Source organism: Sturnus vulgaris, chromosome 3, assembly GCF_052056855.1.
Source record: "Sturnus vulgaris isolate bStuVul1 chromosome 3, bStuVul1.hap1, whole genome shotgun sequence".
Classification (NCBI taxonomy): Eukaryota; Metazoa; Chordata; class Aves; order Passeriformes; family Sturnidae; genus Sturnus; species Sturnus vulgaris.
This window is the reverse complement of record NC_142245.1, coordinates 54016807-54037665: the sequence shown is the minus strand read 5'-3', so window position 1 is coordinate 54037665 and position 20859 is coordinate 54016807. Positions and strand designations below refer to the sequence as shown.

At 38.8% G+C, this 20859-nt stretch overlaps 1 protein-coding gene across 1 annotated transcript; it reads right to left on the bottom strand.

Annotated features, from left to right (window-relative positions):
- Positions 1–459: 459 nt before the first annotated feature.
- Positions 460–20850, bottom strand: PEX3 (peroxisomal biogenesis factor 3). Its single transcript, XM_014888639.2, has 12 exons — positions 20708–20850; positions 13000–13131; positions 11595–11676; positions 7944–7987; positions 6745–6869; positions 5358–5424; positions 5206–5260; positions 4782–4938; positions 3827–3897; positions 2901–3023; positions 1641–1737; positions 460–1257 (listed from the first exon to the last, which is right to left on the bottom strand). The coding sequence occupies exons 1-12, from the start codon at positions 20778–20780 to the stop codon at positions 1174–1176; spliced, it is 1110 nt and encodes a 369-aa protein (XP_014744125.1). The 5' UTR covers positions 20781–20850; the 3' UTR covers positions 460–1173.
- Positions 20851–20859: the final 9 nt, after the last annotated feature.

The following is a 20859-nucleotide window of genomic DNA, read 5'->3' as shown; positions in this document are numbered from 1 at the left end:
TTTTTATATTTTGTATAATTTTACACGGGTAAAACGTGCCTCTTGTTTACAGTCTTTGTTTATACACAGTCACCAGAGTGCCTGCTGTGGACTATTAAACAAAGCATACACTTCAGCGACTAACTCTTGAAAAAAGAGAAGTAATCAGGAGTTGCAAGGGATCTTCAGCTTTGGCAAAGAGACAACTTGAAAAATTTCCAAACTCATCATGTGTCATGGTTTATAGGGACACGAGGTGAAACTCGCAAAGAGGAGGAGATAAAGGACAACAAAAAGCATGAATTGTTTTTATTTCAGTGTAGAGACTGAAGGTTTATTTTCCCTGAGTAATGTTTGTTGAGTGAATAATTAGTAGTGTATAAGTTAAATTTATTCTTTCAACTCTGTCAGGATTTTGAGTGATTGGCCAGGTCAAGTTATTCTCTTCCCTGCTAGTAATGTTAATACACACACAAATTATACATTAAAATATTTTATTACAATACAGACAATTGGGCTCCAAATTAATACAAATTAAGATAAAATATTTACAAGGTAATGTGTACAGTGTAGCTGTTTGAACAGCATAAACAAGAGAATGTCTAAAAAAACACATTCCTTTAGTATTAAGTAACAGAGAGAGCAGACCCCTAGCTTGTTCAAGGGGAACATGCAGCCATTGGCAAAGGCCTTCTGAAGAATGAGAGACTTTGGAACAAGATTTGTAAAGTTAAGGGGAAAAATATTTACTTTGTAGAAAGAAAAGTCTGGGGGAAGAAGAAGAAAAAAGCATTATTTCATTGTGCTGATCTGTGCTATTCTTAGATCACTAGCATTAGTTCTTCCCAAAACTTACACACCCCAGGCAAAAAAAATTGTTTTTTTAGTAACTTGCTGTAATACTGCCACCAGATGCCTTTTAGATGCAATAAAAATAACCCAAGGACTTACAGAAGAGTTTAACCACTTTTTAAATAAAAAAGTCTTCACTTACAGTGTTTCTTTCAACAAGAATATTTTTAATGGGTGAAACATAATTCAGTTAGAAGAAAATATGGGCTCACTCCCACTTTCCTCAGAGTGCTCTTTCTGCTGGTCTGTCACTCCTACACCATTATAAAATTAACCCAAGTCTCATCAGTAGTCACCAGGGATCTGTTATAAATACACCATCCATTTGTAAAAATGTGCAGGTCATTTCTCTAGTTGCTGAGGGGTACTAAAAGCTTCGTAAACATTAGCAGCAAAATCTTTCACTTGTTCCATCATCAACAGGTCCTGGAAGAAAGGTATAAAATAAACTTCCTTAATCAAACACATTCCCCACTATTCTGCCTGTGCTATAGAATTCCTAAGAAAAGCATCTGGCACTCCCACAGGCATAACTCAAACTTCTTGCTTTAGAAAGGTTTAGGAGCAGACCTGCAAGTAGAACCAAGGCAAGACAAGAAGTTTGTGCTTCTACACAGTTTAGCAGAAGAAAGAAGTTCTAGAAAAGCAGTGTATTCCTGGAACATGCAAACTGACAAAAAATTTACGGCAACTGTTTTCAATTTATTTTTTAAAGGCACTGAAATGAAGCAGTTAATTTATTAAAAAGAAATATACAACATTAATTTCAAGATTTTACTTGTGATATTGTAAATAAGGCAGATTCTTACCTGAACAAAGTGACTGGGTGTTTCACTGCATACTGAGTGGATCTGTCCATTTATTATTGGAATTATCTTGGCTAAAGGAAGACTGACACTGGAAAGACTAGGAATAAACAAAAAATATTGACCTGCTCTGACATAGATGAAGCCACTAAACTGTGATTATAGAATTCTAAGTAATTACCATTTAAAAAGTAAGGATTGAAAGACTACAAATTAAAATGTATGGATGAAGGGTTTTTTCCTCCATATCAAGGCTTTCCTTTAATATAGAAAAGTACCAGTTCAATTCCAGTTCATGTTCCTATTGCACAGTTTCACACTTGCTTCTCATGCAAGAGAATTATGGTTTAGTCAGAGTCTTTACCTGTGTATGTAAGTAGACAGGTCATAGAAGCGCCTGTCTACAATTTTATGCTATTTCAAGCTAAACCAGGCTTAGGCAGATAGCCTAACTAACAGACTTTGGGGTAGTTTAAGTGATGTAAATAGTATGTCTTTAAATTAAAAAATAACTCTCTGAGAGCCAATAGTTACTAAGATAAACATACATAAACCCAGATATCATTCCAGGTTTTAATTTTAATATTTGAGAAATAATATTTCAAGGATTTGAACTCAGCTTTTGGATTTGTAATGCTCTCACCACACTGTTTAAAACCAAAGTTAACTTCATAATAAAAGCTGTTTTTAAAGATTCTTCTAGGAGGATGTAGAAAATCCTGAATGTTACTGCATTTTATCTGCATGCCAGTGAAACCTAAAGCTCCGTGGCTGCTTTGGCTCCCTGTCACTGGAGGATCAGGGCAATGCCCACCCCCCTTCCTGGAGAGCCGCAGTAACTGGTGGAGGCTCACGGGCTGCAGGGGAGGGCTCTCCTTCTCACAGCCTCACTGAGCACATCTGTCAGGAGGCACCACCTGAGGGTAAACCCTCTCCAGCCCAAAAGGCACTCTGCCTGTACCATATTCAGGCAAGAAGTGGAAGGTACAGGCCATCTGATCTCTCCTTCTAGGTCTGTGAGTAATGGTGGGAAAGAACCTCATCTAATTCTGGTGATTGCATGGGTGGGAGGAAACATGAATCCTCCTAGCTGCCTACTTGGCCAAAGTAAGGACAACACAGCAATCCCTGAAGAATAAGAAGCATAATAATATTTCCAGCACAAGAACTCCAAGAAGGTGGGAAAATCAAAAGCTGTTGCGGAATTCACTATGAACCCAAAGCATTACTGACATGAGAACCACAACAAAAGAAAACATTTACCTATTTACAGAGCTGTTTTGAGAAAGGTCCTTTTCAGTAGGTCTAAAAAATTCTGCCATATTGTCCAGCAGTCGACTGAATCCTCTATTTAAACATGTGCTCAAAACCGTACTGAAGTCTGGACTGAAAAGAAAGAATAATAGAATAAAAGGTTTTATTCCTGGGTTTAATTTTTTCAAACTAAAAAGCCCTGCAAATATTCAGTGCTACAGGTGTGCCTCCCCTCACGGGTGATATGTGAGCTAGACAAATGCTACTAGCATTGCCACCTCAGGAAATACCAGCTCCCTCAACAACCTGAACTCTACCCTAAGATTACTAAAATCCAGATAAACCTGAAGCATTCCTCACTTCTGTTTCTTACTAAGTAATAACATAGAAGGACTTAGCCTTAAAGTGCCCCACATCCCTAGCAGCTAAACTGTAAGAAGAGTTTGATATTTGCCTCAATTCCCTCAAATCCTATGTTTATTATAGAAGCCTCACTTTTACCAGCTCTGGCAAAAGGACACATACAACTACCCTCAAAACCATGCATTAAAAATAAATTCCAATAAGCCAAAACCGGTGTTCACTTCATCAAAGCAAGTAAATCCAATACAATTACTCTCAATCTACCCTGTTTTAGCAGAAGAGAAGTACTCCTCTGTTCCTACATAACTACAGAGCAGGTGTGGAAGAGAAAATAGGTCTGACTGCCAAGGACATCCTGGGTATCTTGTTAAGGCAGCATTATTTCTTTAAAAGTTTCAGAGTTCACAAGTTTCGAAAATCCCAGCATACAACTGATAAATATAAAAATTCAATACAGAATGGTCACATTTCTCAAATTAAAAGTTGTCTGCTTTTTGTATGAAAGTAATTGCCTTACATAAACAATAGTTTTGAGGAGGAGTTTAATGTGAATACAGCATATTTCTCTATACCTTTCTAGCATATCTCTAGTTTCATTCAGTAATTTAATTGTAGCAATGTCTCTTTCTGTGAGTCCACAGGCCTAGAAAAACCAAAGACAGACACTATTAGTAAGTGCCACCAGCAACCATAAGAATAGGAGTAGAAATAGAAAAAGTTGAATATCATGGAATTAAGTCAAGATGTTACAAGTCAAATATAAAAGAAAATACTGTTGTAAATCAGATTCTTTATAATTTGTGTTTTAAATGGTCACTGTAGGAGTTTTAACTAAAAACAATACTAGAAGAAAATACCAGACTATTTGAGGAAGTTATTTTTCCATTCTAATCTTCAATACTGAAATCAACCCAGCGTATCAGATAAAGCAGTAAGTGCATGTAGTCACATGCTGAAGCCCAGGTTTTATCATTACACCAGTGTAACACCAAGTGAAGAATGAGTTTTCTCTGGCCTGTGGTGTGGATGGAGACAAACACCTTCACAAAATTTAAGAAATTAAGGCTGCAACTGAGATTAGATATACTTTTCTCTTGACTCCTGTTCATTTCTCAGCCCAAAGCACAGAAGGACGCCAGCACACCATTCTCTTGTGCACCAGACAAGATGCTTCAGCACTCCTTGAATATTCCTGGCACACAAGTGCAGATGACACAATTTATCTTAGGGCTGAGTTCAGCCGTGCTGTATCACAGCTTCTTTCACAGGTTACAGACAGTAACTGGGCTGCATTTCTGAGCACAAAGCTGATATTCTGAGACTGACAACTGTTTTCTATCAAATCTGAAGAAAATACAACTGTGCCTAGATTAAAGAGATAAGGACACTTGATTTATGACATTTATTAAAGACACAGATGCCACAGTACACTAGAGGACTGTTATGCGCCATTCCTTCTCCAAAAAAAAACCTCAAAAAAAAAAAGCAGAATGAAAAAAGATAGGTGAAAGGAACTGATTCAAGTACCTGGCTAGCCAAGGGGTTTTCTTCATCTGGCATCAGATAATGACATAAGGGAGAGTAAGATGCAATCTGATCCAAATCTTTATGTTCCACTACTTCCCTGATATCTTTAAGTTTCTGTTCCAGCTCCAGAAGAGACAGGGTTTGCTTAAGGGAAATACTGGAAAGGAAAAAGATGACAATGTTTATTACAAAATGAGTAATGCTGCTTTCTCTTTCTACCAATAACATGTTTACAAGTAACAAGACTCCAATCAGCTATGTGAGTTTGCACTGGCAGACATAGCCTGCTATAATAAAAGCATCGTTTTGAAAAAGTCAATATGCCTGCTTTATTTTCCCCCAAATCTTATAAAACTCTTTATTTTAGGAACAGTCATTACAATAAATCTTTAAAAGCTAACCACAGAAAAATACAGGCTCTTACCTTCCAAAAACTTTATGCACAGCTTGTTTAACAATAGTTATTAACTCAGTCAGTCCTAAAAGGAAGAAAGTCAAAATTATTCTAATGATTTGCTCAAGTCTCAAAAAAAGAAGAATTTTGTAAGTGTAGTTAGCTCAGAATAAGCACCATACCATCTCCTAAAAGGTGCTGAATGCTTGATAAATATTGCTGCTGGACTTCAGGGGGAGCTAGTGGTGTCTGTGGGGGAAAAAATCCAACAGTTCTGTAACATGTCAACAGTAGAGAACAATGCAAAAATAATTTCAAAAATAATTTCCTTAGTCTTTGTAATACTCTTCAGCAAACAGATTGCCCCACACTCTCTTCAACTTTGTACTGACTCTTCCTGCCTGGATCTGTTGTAAGTCTTCTGGCACATTTTTCTTCAAACCTATACAGATCTCTCTTCCATCTTCAGTGGCACAGAAAGATCTTTCACTTCTCATTCACCTAAAGGAAAGTTTCTTAAAAATCTGTAGGTTTTGCAGGTGAAACTAGACCCTCCACCACACCAGAAATTAATCTAGTGGAGTAAGTTATTTATGCTGAAACCTAGTAAAAACTTATCTGACAGAAAAGAAGCTTTCAGAAACCAAGACAAGATTCCAGTTTGTCCCAACAGAATGCCTTAGAGTTGGCCCTGTCAACCCACTTCTCTACTGAGAAATTAACAGAAAGGAAACATGTTTCTAGTTCAAACTCATCTTGCCCTTGTAAAACAGCTTTTTCAGGTTTTAAAAAATGAAGCACCACCTCAGTCCACTCTGGCTTTCCTATTGAAAGCTTTTCTCCATCCTGCCTTGACATGATGTTCCCTGACTTTCAGCAGGAGCTATCACAGGAGGGCAGATGAGAATTCATCAGCTTTTATCCATTATTTTTAAATGAGCCATCCAGCAATTTGCAGGATCCACTCTACAATGGGTACTTGCTTACCGTGGGAGTGATCTATTTTTATTGAGCAGTGATACACTATATCAACAAAAAACAGCTCTTCTACCTTGCTTGTCCCCACCATTTAGGCAGATGACCTTTTGGAATTAAACCAAACAGTGGAAATTTCAAAGATAACATTTTTCGTCTTTAATCTCAGAAAAATTTAACGGGAGGAATTAATGTGTGTACTAAGAAGACCCAATAATATATACCTTTGCTTATATATCTTGAATCATTCACACGATATTACCATTTCACAAAAAAACAAAGCAAAGAAATAATTTCATGTTGGTGTTTAAATAGAAGGCAGCCTTCTTTAAGCAAGACAAATGCAGACAAAAGGCATTATCTAATATTTCTGGTATTCAGGTAAGTAACAGTATCATCACACTATCCAAATTTAGATGCTATTAAAGGACATCAATATATTGCACTGCTAGTAATGCTTCCATACTCCACTCCTGTGAGAAGCCTTGGTTTCATTTCAACAGTCCTAAGCTATGCCCTTTTCCTCTCATCCAATAATCTCTTCCCTCCCAAGGAAGTACAAGTCCTACCTTTGAAACAAAGCCAGACACTTACTGTGCCGTTCTTGCCGAGCGTGACGTTATCCAGGTAGATGTAACCGCCAATGATGTTTAACTGGACTCGCAAGAGAACCACGAGCATACAGGTGCTGTACACAGCCACAATGCTGCGTGTGAAACCTTGGGAAGACAAAAACAGAGTGACTGCAAAGTCGGGGAAGTAAGGATGAGTCAGGGGGAGAGAGTGCTCTCCAAGACTCAGAAGTGCTGATTACTTTTAAATATGCAGTCACATTTCCCTCGCTGGGTGTCATAAAATGTTTTCACAACACATACCTAAGATAGTCAGGAGTCTAATATGCTGGATCTACATCTAAAGTGTCTTAAAGTCCTATATTAATATCATTCTGCAGATTACACCAGTTATTTTGAGAAAATAAAAATCACACAATTTGTTCCGGAAGGAAAATGTTTAGTGTCAAATCATCTTTCTTCACTAAGCCAGGAAATACACGGTCTAAGTTAGCCCTCATCATGCAATTCAGACACAACTGCAGCTTGTCAAAAAAGTTACCTAAGACAGAAGCAGCTAAGAGCTAAAGAAAGAAAATTAAAATGAACATCAGCTACCAGCCAGTAGGCCATGAGGGTGTGTAGAAGCATCATGAATACATACAGAAGGGAAGAAAGGAGTCAAGATCTGTAAAGGTGTTATGAAAAGGAGAAAAAAACAAAAGGAAGCAAAGACATATCGGTAGAATTTCACTGCATAATTATCTGAGTTTACCTTTTTCTTCCCTTCCACTGTTTCCAATAAATCAGAAGATGATCCTAAGGTTTCATGACCACTGCTATAGTGGTTCACTCCAACAGGCTCAAAAAGAGGGAACTGCTGGCCATGTAAGGGCTGACCTACATTTCTGATTGAATTTCCATTACATCCAGCACAGAATTTTTGAAACTAGTTTCATTTTATTGCGATGGCACAGAAAGGTGTTCCAAAGTTTTACTGAGCAGAGTAGCAAGAAGGCCAATAAAATTCTTCACTTTGATCTCTGACCAATGGGGCTAAGAAAAGTTCCTTCATGAAAAACCTTTGGGGGTGCAGGGGCAGGGAGGAGGTTTGCCATGTGTGTTATACTATCTTCACATCTACTGAAACAACCGAGTGTAAAGTTTGTTTTAAATGGTGTGAAAGACATTTTAAATCTACACTAAATAATTATGCAGATGTAATCTTTCATTTCCACTTACTTATTATCTTTAAATCCTCCCATATTTCTAACTTGTTTGCTGGCCTGTGGGAAAAATAAATGGAAATACTAAGCATTATATTTTACTTGGAAATTAACAAGTATGTTAAATGACATAGCAGTGCTCTAAGGCGAACTTATTTAGCTACCATAATTATTCAAATCATACCCAGGTCTATATCTCATTCAAGAAAGGCCTCGTTCAAGAAAGCAGTATATAAACAACACACTATAAAGGCACAGAAAAGACATTTAAATTTAAGGTATAAATGTAGCATTTAGTGATGGCAATTACACATTTACATGATCAGCTTTGAGTTACTACAGTATGCAGTCAGAAAAAAACACTGATGGTACAGTGGTCTTTTCTGGGGCCTTGACTCTATATATTTAATGTCGACTCAGTTCAGCAGGACTTCCTGTGTGTAATAAATGCAGGATCAGAATTTCATTGTCCTACTTTCTTGCAAGGTTTAGCATTGCCTGACATGTTTAAAGTCTTTATTTTTTCATCAGAAACCAGAGATCACAATCGTTGGTGGAAAGGAAATCTTGCACCATTCACACCAATACATGTTGATCTTTTTTCTTTTGTTGAGTTCACTTTTTTGACCTGACCAATTCCCAGAAGTTTATATTCTGCAGTCAACAAAGCAAGACTCTAGATTGCACAGATACACTTGAACTGCCTGAAGTACATTGCATATTTATAACTACTATCCATAGGTAATCTTAGCAATACAGCAGCAGTAGCAGGAATAAAAGCAAGTTAACCATCCAAAATTTTCACCAGCCATTCTCACCTGTTAAGCACTGTCAGTAAAGAATGACTACTGTATGTCAATTGTGGAAGACAGATATTGTAAAAGTCACTTGGGGAAATATTTGTTAACTTCTTAGGATCAGAATTAACACTTAAATATTTAGAGCCAAGAGCTCGAATTAACCTATGCTTCACAGTAACCTAATTTATTAAAAAAAACACTCAAATCCCAGCACTTCTCACCAGAAATCATTTGTCCTTACAGGCATAAAATGTGCATTTTGGCATTAGTTTGAACATTCTATCACTTCCATAAACAAAAATTTTTATGTTCATCACTATCAAATAACATGAATAAACTCATACAATAAACTATTAAGTCTACAACTCTGAAAACTAAAGAGACAGATTAAATAAACAATAGCTGAAAGAGATAGATGGATCCATGGCAAACACAGTCAATTCACACACTTTTTGCAAGCTACTCTATGCAAGTTTTTAAGGCTTTGCTAAAACGAAATGAAGGGCTTTGTAAAAAAAATACTGTAATATTTCTATACATAAAACATATAATGGGACTCAAAGCTATAGCTGTTATTTATCAGGGGTAAGTTCTTCATGAAGAATGAAGAGACAAAGAGAAGCCAATACATCAGCCAACTACACTTGCACCTATTACATGAAAACATTTTCAAGAGCTCATGCTTACAGAACTTCTCCTTACAACTTAAGGCAGCAGCCAGATAACAGTTAAAGTCTGCAAGTATTAAGTCTAACAGTGGAAATTAATTTTTCAGTCTTTATCTCCTGCAATTTACTAAGACTCAGCTGCTACTCAAAGCTCAACTTTTACTTCACGTTTATTTATTTGGAAGGCCGTTCTCGCTATGGAAGCAAAGGGCAATGCAAACCAGAGGTTTGGAATAAAGCTGAGTGCTGAAAAGGTGGGAGATGTGCAACATCTGCAAGGCTGCAGAAGCAGGGACTTCACCTCATCCCATCACTGGGCTTTAAAAAGAGGACAGATTGAGCAAGAACATCTGTGGTCTTGGGTGCTGTTCCCTCTTCAAAAATTTCTCTGGAGGCCTGAAGACTTCAGCCTCCTTACATCCCCAGGGTACCACTGGCCAAACCAAATTTAAGGAAGTCAGTGGATTTTAAGTTAAAGGAGATTACTTAAGGCATAATATGATCTGTAACATATGATAACACAGATTCATATCATGTTAAGCCACAACACAGTTTATGTGAGAAAAATAATACATCTTCAGGGACATAAAGAAAGGTAAGTCTCCACATCTGTTCTTTTGTATATTCAACAACAGCACTCAAGGGCCTGGAGCCCTTTGAATGCTCTTCTCAAATGGAAGTGGAAAGCAAAGAAATCTATACCTCCATGCATAGCAGAACTTCTTCAAAGAATCACTTCAAAGTGGAGTGAGCTTTGATGGCTGATTCCATTATCTGTGCCTTCACAACCCCTTCCCTACATTTCAGTTCAAAACTTTCAAGAATCCAGTTAAAACTTCCTCAGTGTAAGTAAAATAATAAGTATTAAGACACAAATTCCACTGTAAGATACACACTAAATAGCCTTCCATGCTTACAGAATGCTTGCACGTAGCAAGCATTAAAAAAAAAATTGTTTTCATAAGTGCATACCTTAAAAGAAGCCTAATCTCTATTTTCGCTATTATTGTTGAAACTCAGAGGTGCAATGTACCCCTACACTGTTTCAACTGGTCAATTTAGAGACAGCAAATGTATCTTGAGAAAAGACTGCTTGCTATAGGGAACAAACTAAGGTATTATATGTCTTCACCACCGAACAAAGCATTACAAACTGTTGCAGACTATTTGCTGAACAGTTCAGATGACATACCTGGTAATCCACAAGCTCTTTTGTTCATTCATTTTAATTTTTTCATTGAATAAGGCTTCTATTATGATAAATACATTCACTCCATTAAAATTAACCTTTCCCAATTTCTTGTTGTTTGGGGTAAATAATATTCAATAATACTTGCAAATACTCAGAGAGTTTATTACAAAAACATCATTCAGGCTGCAATTCCCTCTTTAAATCAAACTGCTCTGTTGTGGACGTTTCTGGACTGAAAAAAGCAGTGACTGAATAGGTAACCTATTAAATATTAGACAGCTGAGATTTTAGCTGTATAAATAAACTAGTGGGAGGTAAACTAGAAAGACAGTCTAGAGTGAGTCAGAAATCCAGTGTTAATTGCCCACAGAACACTTTTACTCTGCCATATGCCAAGCAATTTACGTTTAAGGTATGCTATTATGCACTTTATGTATTTAAAAACAGGCTATTTGTTCCTGCAGTTGTCAGGAATTCCAAGGCGTTTTCTGACAGGGAAGCATTTCCTATTTGTTCTACCTCAAAAACAAAATTTAAAAAATTACTTCTCATCACTTACATGCATTTGCAATCTCATCTTGGATACTTTCCACTACTACTCATGTCTGAACTCGGTAAGATTACATAAACATCTTTAAAACCACAACATCAACAACTCAGTCAAAATATTCTGTTCTGTTTAAAAGTGGACTAGATCCTCCAACTACTTTTATCTACCTATCTTATAACCATTTCAACAAAAAACATGACTCTCACTGCAGTACCTTAAAGGAAGTACTTCCTGTAATTTTTGGAAAATGCCAGACATACCTATCACAATACATCTACCATGACAAAATATTTACATAGTGATTTCAAAACACCTTAAGACTAATAATTCAATGGGACACTAAATCAAAATTCTGCATACTCTCTACATTATATATATAATAATATATATATACTATAAGTTGAAAAAAACTTGTCATCAAAACAAGTGGAGTTCAACACACTTAAGACAGTCTTACCTATTTTTAAGCAGAGATGTGAGACTCTCAGAGTTTAACTGATGCATTAAGGCATCCCTCAATGTCGGAAGCATTGACAGTACTGTTATTAAAAGAAAAAAACCCAACAAAACGTGTCAACATCAACAAAAAACCCCACTATAAACCCATCCTCAGCTCACACTCAATAGTTGCTACAGGATGTACATCCCATTGCTCAACAGGCAAAGCTGGGAGGACAAGCAAAACAGAAAACCAAGCGAGTACCCAGAAGGGCAATAACCTGTGTGCCTCTCATGAGCTGGGGCACAATGCTGCCCTTACCATTTGGTTTTACTGGCTCCAGCTGCAGATGTGTATTCACATCCTGCATACACATGCCTCCAACTCCCCAGAAGAAAATCTGGTAAAAACCTACACTGCTGCATTTCTCCCAGTGACAAGAAAAAAATGTGAAGTTTGTTTTTCCCAGCAAGAGAACCAGTGAAACGTATGTTATAAATGAGAGAAAACTAGTGGGAAAAAATCCTTTACTTTCAGAACGGTATCTGATCTGCTGTTACATGACGGGAAACAGCAAACGGAAAACATGATAAATACTAAGAACAGAGTATGAAAAATCTTGTCAGGAATGCATGCTGCCAAACTTAAAGTACTTTGTACAAAGAAGGGCAAAGAAAATCCTAGTCCTTGCAGCAAGATCACTCCCAGCAGTACAAAATGAAAAACATGAAATTAAATACCAATTGGTCAGGGTAAACAGGTTGGACTTACAGCTACCCAAGAAGCCTTTACAGATTTCAACAGAAAAAGACAATACTGCCTAATTTGTTTTAAAAAAATAGTTTTGAACAGCCTGTATTTACAATAGCAAGGAATTTGTTAAAACTCTTCTCTGTCATCTCCTTTCCAAAAATCCTAAGACTAGTGCTGTAAGGAAAAGTACTTTCAGTTTTTGCTCTCCAGCTAGTCAGGTACCTTCTAACTGTGTAGGAAACTGATGGGCTGATGCGCTCCTTATTAAAAATTACCCACCAAGTTCTCCATGCAGCTTACTAACAATATGCTATAATGAATAAAATAATCCTGCTATAAATTCATTATTGTTTGAATCTAAATGCTGTTTCACACCTCAATATCACATGTAGTTTAAGGCTAAAGGGTCCTGAAGTGACAAAAAATTGTAATCTGCATGTATACTTGTAAGCTTATTGATGGTAAGGGTTCAGATGTCCCCTAAAATCCCTTTAATCCTCTACTCTTCAGACTCTCCTTATTTGCAAAACAACTCTATTTATGCATCAGTATTTAATTAAGGTTTTGAATTTACCTACATTTCTTATTCCTCTTCCATCTTCACAATATGTAGCATAAATCCCCAAATACTTCCCCGTTATCTAAAACAGTAGCTACTTCCTTATCTTACCTGTCATATTGCACGTCCTCTGATTACTCTCAAAATGGTACTGTCTTCGTGCTTGGGCAATATACTCAGCTGCCTCTCGTTCCTGGATTTCTCTGATTTTCTTCTGCCCATATTTTCCCAGTAAATAGACTCCTATAGAGAAATATTGATATTAGTAGGTGCTTTTAAAAAGTGAGAAAGGTCCCTTAACCCCTTTATTTGATTTTAAAGCATAAGAGGGCATGGTGGGGTTTTTTGATATTGGGGTCTTGAGTATTTTAATAATTATTAGCAAAACAATATTCAGAAAGAATGTTTTCAAAATTCATTAAAATGTCAAGGCTTATGACTTGAATCGGCAGGAGAAGCTTTCCTGAGAAGATGTATCTTGCCATTCACAAAAGACATTTTTGGTATTACTGCAATATGAACAACTAAGACTGAAGAGACTGAAACAAAAAAGAGAAGCAATGAAGGGTAAGAAAAACAAAAAATAGAGAAAACAAACAGAAATGCATAAGTCTAGAGATGGATGAAAATTTACATTTTTTAAAAGATATGTTTCTAAAATTAGCAGAAGTTAGAAATAGAACTCAAGTACAAAAATCACATATGAGAAAAATGTTATACATCAACACTTTCTTCATTTCCTTCCTGAAACTTCTGTAGGAAGAACCTTAGTTTCAATGGGGCTTGACTGTGGCTCTTGTTTTTTTACCACACCTGATTCCTACTTCCCAGCCTTTACACTCTTCTCTTGAGGGTCTTACCATCCCTCATCACTCTCACTATGAATATTCATTTCCATAGACACACCAAAAATCTTTGCTTTGCGTTTTCACCTCTTCCAACATCCATCCATCCCTCTGAAGTTTCCCCCAACTGCTTGTCCCACATCACCAGGAGTTCAGATATCTATCCAGGCTGCCCAGAGCCCTCTTCCCATCTTTCCTCATCTCTGCCCCCTTTTCTAAGCCATTCCTCAAGACACCACTACACCTTCTAGGCTTATCCTCAGCACCTTTGCCCACTGTAGGCTGCTTTCCATTAATTTCTCCCCCTCCACCCAGGCCTTCTTATAGCATCTCCTGTGTGTCAGGTTCCTTGCTGCCTCCTGTACGCACTGGCAGCAGCAGTTTCCTACTTAGGTGTGTAACAAACGCTTCCCATGTTCTCTCATGAAAGATTTGGATGGGGCACAGACATAAGGGAAGAACAAACTCATGCAAGAATAGACTATTGTACAAGTTAATCATCTTCGGTCTGTGTGGACTAATACTCTAATTACTGAAGCTCCTCTACAGAGAGCCAGCTCCAAATCTGTCAGGTCAACAACAGCACACAGAAGAAATCTGAATAATAAATCAAATATTTTTAATTTTTTTCCTCAAAGTACTTTCTAAAGTTGTAAACACAAAATTTTCTTTAAAGTTCAATTTTCACATTTAGAAGCCAATATTGGAACAAATGAGGAATTTAACAGTTGCTGAAAGCTGAAAGTTTCAAAACTAATTTTATAAATCAAATATACAAAAACTAAAAAGAAAAAACAAAACAAAACCCCAATCAAAAACAAACACACAACCCCCCTAAACAAACCCAAACTTCCCAAGATTTTGAATTCAGCTACATTTTCAGGTTATTTAAACCTTCTGAAACATTCCCCAAAACTATTATCAGTGTTTGAAAAGCCTTGTCAACTTTGTGCTACAACATTCATGGCTGCAAAAAAATCTGGCTATTTCTACTGGCATTATGTTTGCTCATAGGCAACTACAAGCCAGACCAGTCTGCAACAACCACAGTCACTTCCATTTCCCAAACGCCTCATAAAATAGAAATGGGTAAGTCTCTCTCTCACTTCAGCCTTTAGGCAGACTGCACATTTGCCATATGGAATATTCACTTCATTAGATGCAAATTTTAATAGTATGGCTCCATATACAAAAAATGTGATTCCACCATTAAATTGTTAACCAAAAATGAGTCTTCACAATCAAGATTATTTTCATCTAAAATGTTACCACTTCCTGCCAGGAATATCTATTTAGAATACAACTGTCTGGTTACTGATTTTATTTTAGCTCACATATTGAAATAGAAACAATTTTTTTAGCATTACTGAGCAATTCAAGATTTTTCCAATCATTTTACCCCACTACATTTTTCACATTACATTAATATATAGTCATTTGTCCAAATGACTACTTTTGCTTACTTTCTCTGCACCCCAAAATAAATCATTTTAACTCCAGGTTTTGTAGCAGAAAAGTCATAAGTATAAAAAAAGACCCTTCCTGAATGTAGACAGGTTATAGCAGACACGCAAACAGCTCAAGAAGAATCATGTATGTGCCCTGGAGTGATGTACAGGAGCAGCAGCTTTGAGATTGAGACAGCTAATTAATTGCCTAACATCCCTTTGTTAAGGCTGTGTGCCTACTCTGTACTAAGAGCTGCTGTGGCCTGTGAGGGTACAAAGTTGCAGTAGTTGTCATCCGGGTTTAACAAGCAGTCTCCAGAAAAAAACACTTGTCTAAAACAATGCAACAGCAGCTACTAAGTCTCGTTTCTCCCTCCCTTCCCCGAACTAAAGTATAACTTTGACCCACAGATGATGCTTCATCCAGGATTATTCTTTCCTCTGGAATGTGATGCATTAGAAGTTAACCAAAGTAAAAGCTGCACCACCCACCCACCCACCTTAAGCAAGCCCAGCAAACAACAGTAAGCTTGAGCTTTGGTTGCCAGCAGCAGGCTCTCTCTGTTACCAACTGCACCAGAGAAAGCTATATCCAAAAACTGCCATGATGTCAAGTCAGCTAACAAACCTGTAAAAAACTAAGCTTTTCAAAGTTTCTTGTTATAAACATGCAAAGCCAATATCGGCTTTTTATAATAACTAATCTAACTTAGCTTAACCACTCAGTATGGGACAGGAGATCTGCAAAAAGCTACAGTGGCAAGATTTATTCATGTCTAATTAGCTAAACTGTTCTACAGATGGAACTTCATGCTGAATCTTCCCAGATGTTTCACACAAAACCAGGAATTAAGGCAATTCAGAAACAGTGAGGCTGTCCAGGAGATAATTCCTATGGAAACTTTTTTCTATCTTCATCAAAATGTGAACTATAGAAATTACTATAGTCCAAACACATCTGATTTGGAGGGTTCAGAAACAGATGAGTGATAAAAACATCATCTGATGTCAGATCCTTCAAGAACAGGAACTTCAGTAAGGATCTCAAACTACAATTCATACTGTTTTACAACTGATCAAGAAAGTGAAACATATTTACATATGTACTGGCTACCTGTGCTGAATTTGGCTGGGATAGAGTTAATTTTCTTCATAGTAGCTGGGAACAGTGTTGGTAATAGAGAGATATTTTTGTAATTGCTGAGCAGGGCTTACACAAAGTCAAGGCCTTTTCTGCCTATCACACCACTCCACCAGCAACGCGGCTGGAGGTCACAAGCAGTTGGGAGAAGACACAGCAAGGACAGCGGATCCCAGGAGATCAAGGGACATGCCACATCATAGAATGCCATCTCAGCAGTAAAATTAGGGGCGAATACAAGGGGAGGGGGGAGCACTGTTCAGGGGCTGCTGGGCATTGGTCAGGCCTGATTCTCTCCCTCGTCCCACTGGAGAAGGGTGTGTGTGTGCATGTATGTGTGTGTGAGTGGCTCTGTGATGCTTTAGTTGCTGGCTGGGAAGCACCCTGGGGTCTACAGCACCTATATCCTGTGGAAGCAACACTTTGATTTAAGATAAATATGCTCTAATTTGTTTCCATATCCCTCTTTAGCTGTAGCGCTGTACAGTCTCTACCCACCTAAATGTAAGTAATGTAAGAAGTTTACAAAGTCTGCAGGCTCTTACATGTTCACTCTAGTAGCCTCTGACAGGTAGGTACTTCTCACATCACACAAGCTATGGCTTCCCTCTCCCACAGCCCTTTCCTTTCTTCACAGGTGGAATGGAGGGCTGAGCAAAATAATGGGATAGGTAATTAGGAGGCATCAAGTTTTCAGGAAACCTCTTTTACAACCCTAAGCAAGCTTTGCCCTCAGTGCCATACTTACCTCAGGGAAAAAAAAGAGTGAAAGTTTCAGTTATAAGAATTTTATTATGTAGAAATTGTGCTGACACACAGGAGCCTGCATCCTTCCAGGACACAAACAGCTCTGTAAGTTGTGGTTTGTCCTTATGTTCAAGCAAGCCATGCATCAAGGGACATACAGTTCTCCTGTTATGGTTGAAAACCATCTTTAAAACATGTAGGCACTAAAACCTTATTCTCTTGGTAACACTGAGTCCCGCCAGAATATATTTAATGCCGCTGTGCTTATTCGCAAACCAAGCCAACTTTCTCTGCTAAGCAGAGAGATTTCTGAACTGAAATGCTTTTTCTGCAAGCCAAAGGTCGCAGCAGATGAAATTAAGCAATAATTAATGCACAACTGAAATCAGAGCCATACATTGCAGACACACCCTGAGCTTGTTCTTCCACAGCAGCAACAGAATTTCAATGGTGAACAATTTTGTAATATCTACTGAAATCTACCTTGTATCAGAGATAAAAACTACTTTAATCAAACTATCCAACAAACACATGAACCTAATGTGTCCTTGCAGCTCCATCATGCTCTCTTCTCTCTCTATACTTTCCATATTTCTAGTGGGTTTGATCCCAGACCACTAGATTTTGCTTGCTAGAAAAGATTAAAGTATTTTCAGTATGCAACGTATTTTATATTGTTAAAGAAACAACTTCTAAAGAAAGGGTTTGTAAAGGGTCTTTACTCAGGTGAGGCCTTCTCAACCCTGCTCTGTAGTTAAGGGGAAGTTATACATATTTTTCAGTTGCTTTTTTCCCCAATATGAGCTCTTATTTTGTGAGATTTGTACCTTTATAAGCAGTAAAATCTTTTGTAGAGTTGGAACTGAGAGAAATTCATGAAGATAGCCACTGATAACACACACGGAATCCACTTCAGTAAAGAGAAGAAAAGTTACCAACCAACTCTGATTTTGATGCAGTAATTAACTAACACTGATACAATACTGTAGTAGTAAACTCTACTGTTCTGTCTAATGAATCATTCACATTAATCTCTGATCACGTGCCAGTTAAGGACTTAAAATCATTAAACTTTGTGACGTCCCATTTTCCTTGTGATACCCTCCTTCCTGGAAAATGTACCTGCAGCTCTTAAAAAAACGCCACAGAAATGTAGAGTCCAGGCTCTGCTATTAAATCAGCAGATTTGGATGCTTTCCTTAAATCATTCAGCCACTTCCAAATATTCTGTCTTCATTTAAAAGCAGTATGCAAAGTTCCATTCCATCTTTCAAGATTTGCCATTATTTTCTGGAGAGTCCACCATGGATCTCAGAGTTCTGATTCACTGGTGTTCGTGCTACCACAGCTCATGGAGTTTTTTCAAGGTCTGATCCATAACTATGTAGATGACCAAAGCACTCAAGATTCAGCTGCTGAACAGCTACAAAGCAGCCTCTGCAGTAATTCACTCCATCTCCCTGGCCTCCCTTAAAATACCATGGTGCAAAGTTACTGCTGGTGGCAGCTAATGATGTTCACCTGCTTCTGGAAGCCCAGATTTATTCCAGTCTCAAATATATAAAAAGCAATTCTCTACAGTCCTCAAATACTACATGGCCTGGAGAAATAGATAATTGATCCATGCTGCAGAAAATGATAGCATTGTTTAATATTTTCAGTCACAAGTTAAAGTGCTTGTTACCGGAAGAGCATCTTGGGATTTTTTAGTTTTCTTTTGGTAATTCTCTAAAAGATGTTATTTTAGTCTATAATTATTATTTTAAGCACCCTTCATCCAGTCAGTAGCATTTTAGTGAAAGTAACAGTGAGCTGTATATAAACACCACCAAAAAGGAAAAAACTGCAAGTTATGTTAGGTTTGTTTGCAGACTGGCAGAAGGCTGTTTATACATGAGGAATTTAAGATTCCAGGCTATGAGAGACTCGTGTTCCCAGATACTTGCTTTCCCACTTGGGAATTGATCCATGCTTACTCACTGAAACTGGGAAAAGTGATTTTTTTGTTATTTCAATTTATCCACAAATTGGTGGACAGTTGACGGGGAGGGAGAACATCTTCAGGTGACAGCCTGGAGTGTAAATCTGTTTATATAACATGGTGGGCTGCAGGTGTGGTGGTAAACATGACAGTGTGCTGCACTCACAGAACCACAAAACCTGCGGGTCAGGGGGTGAACTGGAGGAGCAGTCTGACCAGTACTGCAGTAACCATCACCCAGCCTATTATCATGGATTAATTGGCACTCTTTGGAAAACCACACAAGGAATTAATGATGAAAGAATGCAGACTACACAAGAACCAAGGCAAGCCAGAAGTAATTAAAATTTACCTACACAGGGGGCTTCACCTGAATATAATATGACAAAATATATTTTAAAAGTCCTGTAGCCCTCAGAACATTCAACTGTTCAGGCTTCCAGTCAGGCTGTCCAGTTCTGTGTCATTTACATTGGATATAAGTACATTTGACGACTGAGTGCACAAAGATGCTGTGCCTTTTGTGGAGTATCTAATCTCCAGCTGCACAGCTATGCACTTCATCGTTCAACAGAGACAGATCCAATGTGCGCTTTTAAATCCATTTCCAACTAAAAACAACACAGTAACAACTTCAAGAGAAGGTGGAGCTTACTAGACTATGATCACCCTACAGGTTCAACAAGAGCCTTAAGGAAGAAAGTGCTTGAATGCAATTCTCTCTGTGAAAGTTTTGTGTCTGCAACTAATCTATATTTGTCCAGAGAAGGGTGACAAAGCTGGTGAAGAGTCTGGAGCATATGTCCTATAAAGAGTGGCTCGCTGAGGGAGCTGGGGGTGTTTAGCACAAAGAAAAGGAGCCTGAGGGGGAACCTTATCACTCTCTACAAATACCTGAAAGGACATTGTAGCCAGGTGGGGTCGGTCTCTTCTCCCCGGTAACAAGTGACAGAACAAGAGCACATAGTCTTAACGTGTGCCAGGGGAGGTTCAGGCATGACATTAGGAGGAATTTCTTCACAAAATGGGTGATTAGAATGGGCTGCCCAGGGAGGTGGTGGAGTCGCCGCCCCTGGAGGTGTTTAAGGGAAGACTGGATGTGGCACTGAGTGCTATGGTCTAGTTGACAAGGTGGTGTTCGGTCATAAGTTGGACTCCATGATCTTTTTTCCAACCTAATTGAGACTGTGATATTTGACAATTCACCTCAACGCACAAGCCACATATGAAAGTGGAGGTTTCCAGCCTCCATCCCAAAAACAACACAAGTGTCACCCACGCTTTGCGCGCTTCAACCTTGTTTCAAAGGAACGCGATCACCCGCCGTAAGAGCACCCGGGGAACCCGAGTTCTTGTCTTTTAGGGTTTAAGGGACGACGCGCAGATTTCCTCCGTGCCTCAGGGGAAAGTCCTGCTGGCACCGGGCTCTCCCGGCGGCGGACAGCGGTGTCCCCAGGCGGGCGCAGGGGCCGCAGCCCGGGGGCACACAGCCGATCCAGCCGGCGTGGGACCCGCCTGGCCGCGGGGGGCTCGTCGGGCCCAGCGCAGCTCCGAGGGGGCCTCGCCGGCGGGAGCCGGGAGCGCTCGGCGGGGAGGCCCCACGGCCGGCACCGCGTCCCCCCCGTATCACCGCCCCCGCCCTCGACCGGGCACTCACCGCCAAGGAAGGTGCCAAGGGCGAGGCATTTCTTCTTGTGCCGCTTAAGGAAACTCCAGAGGGACCGGAGCATCCTGCGAGCCTGTCCCGGCCCGGCCGCCCCTCGGGTCCCCGCGGCGGCGGAAGGGGCGGAGGCGGCGGCGGCGCCGCCC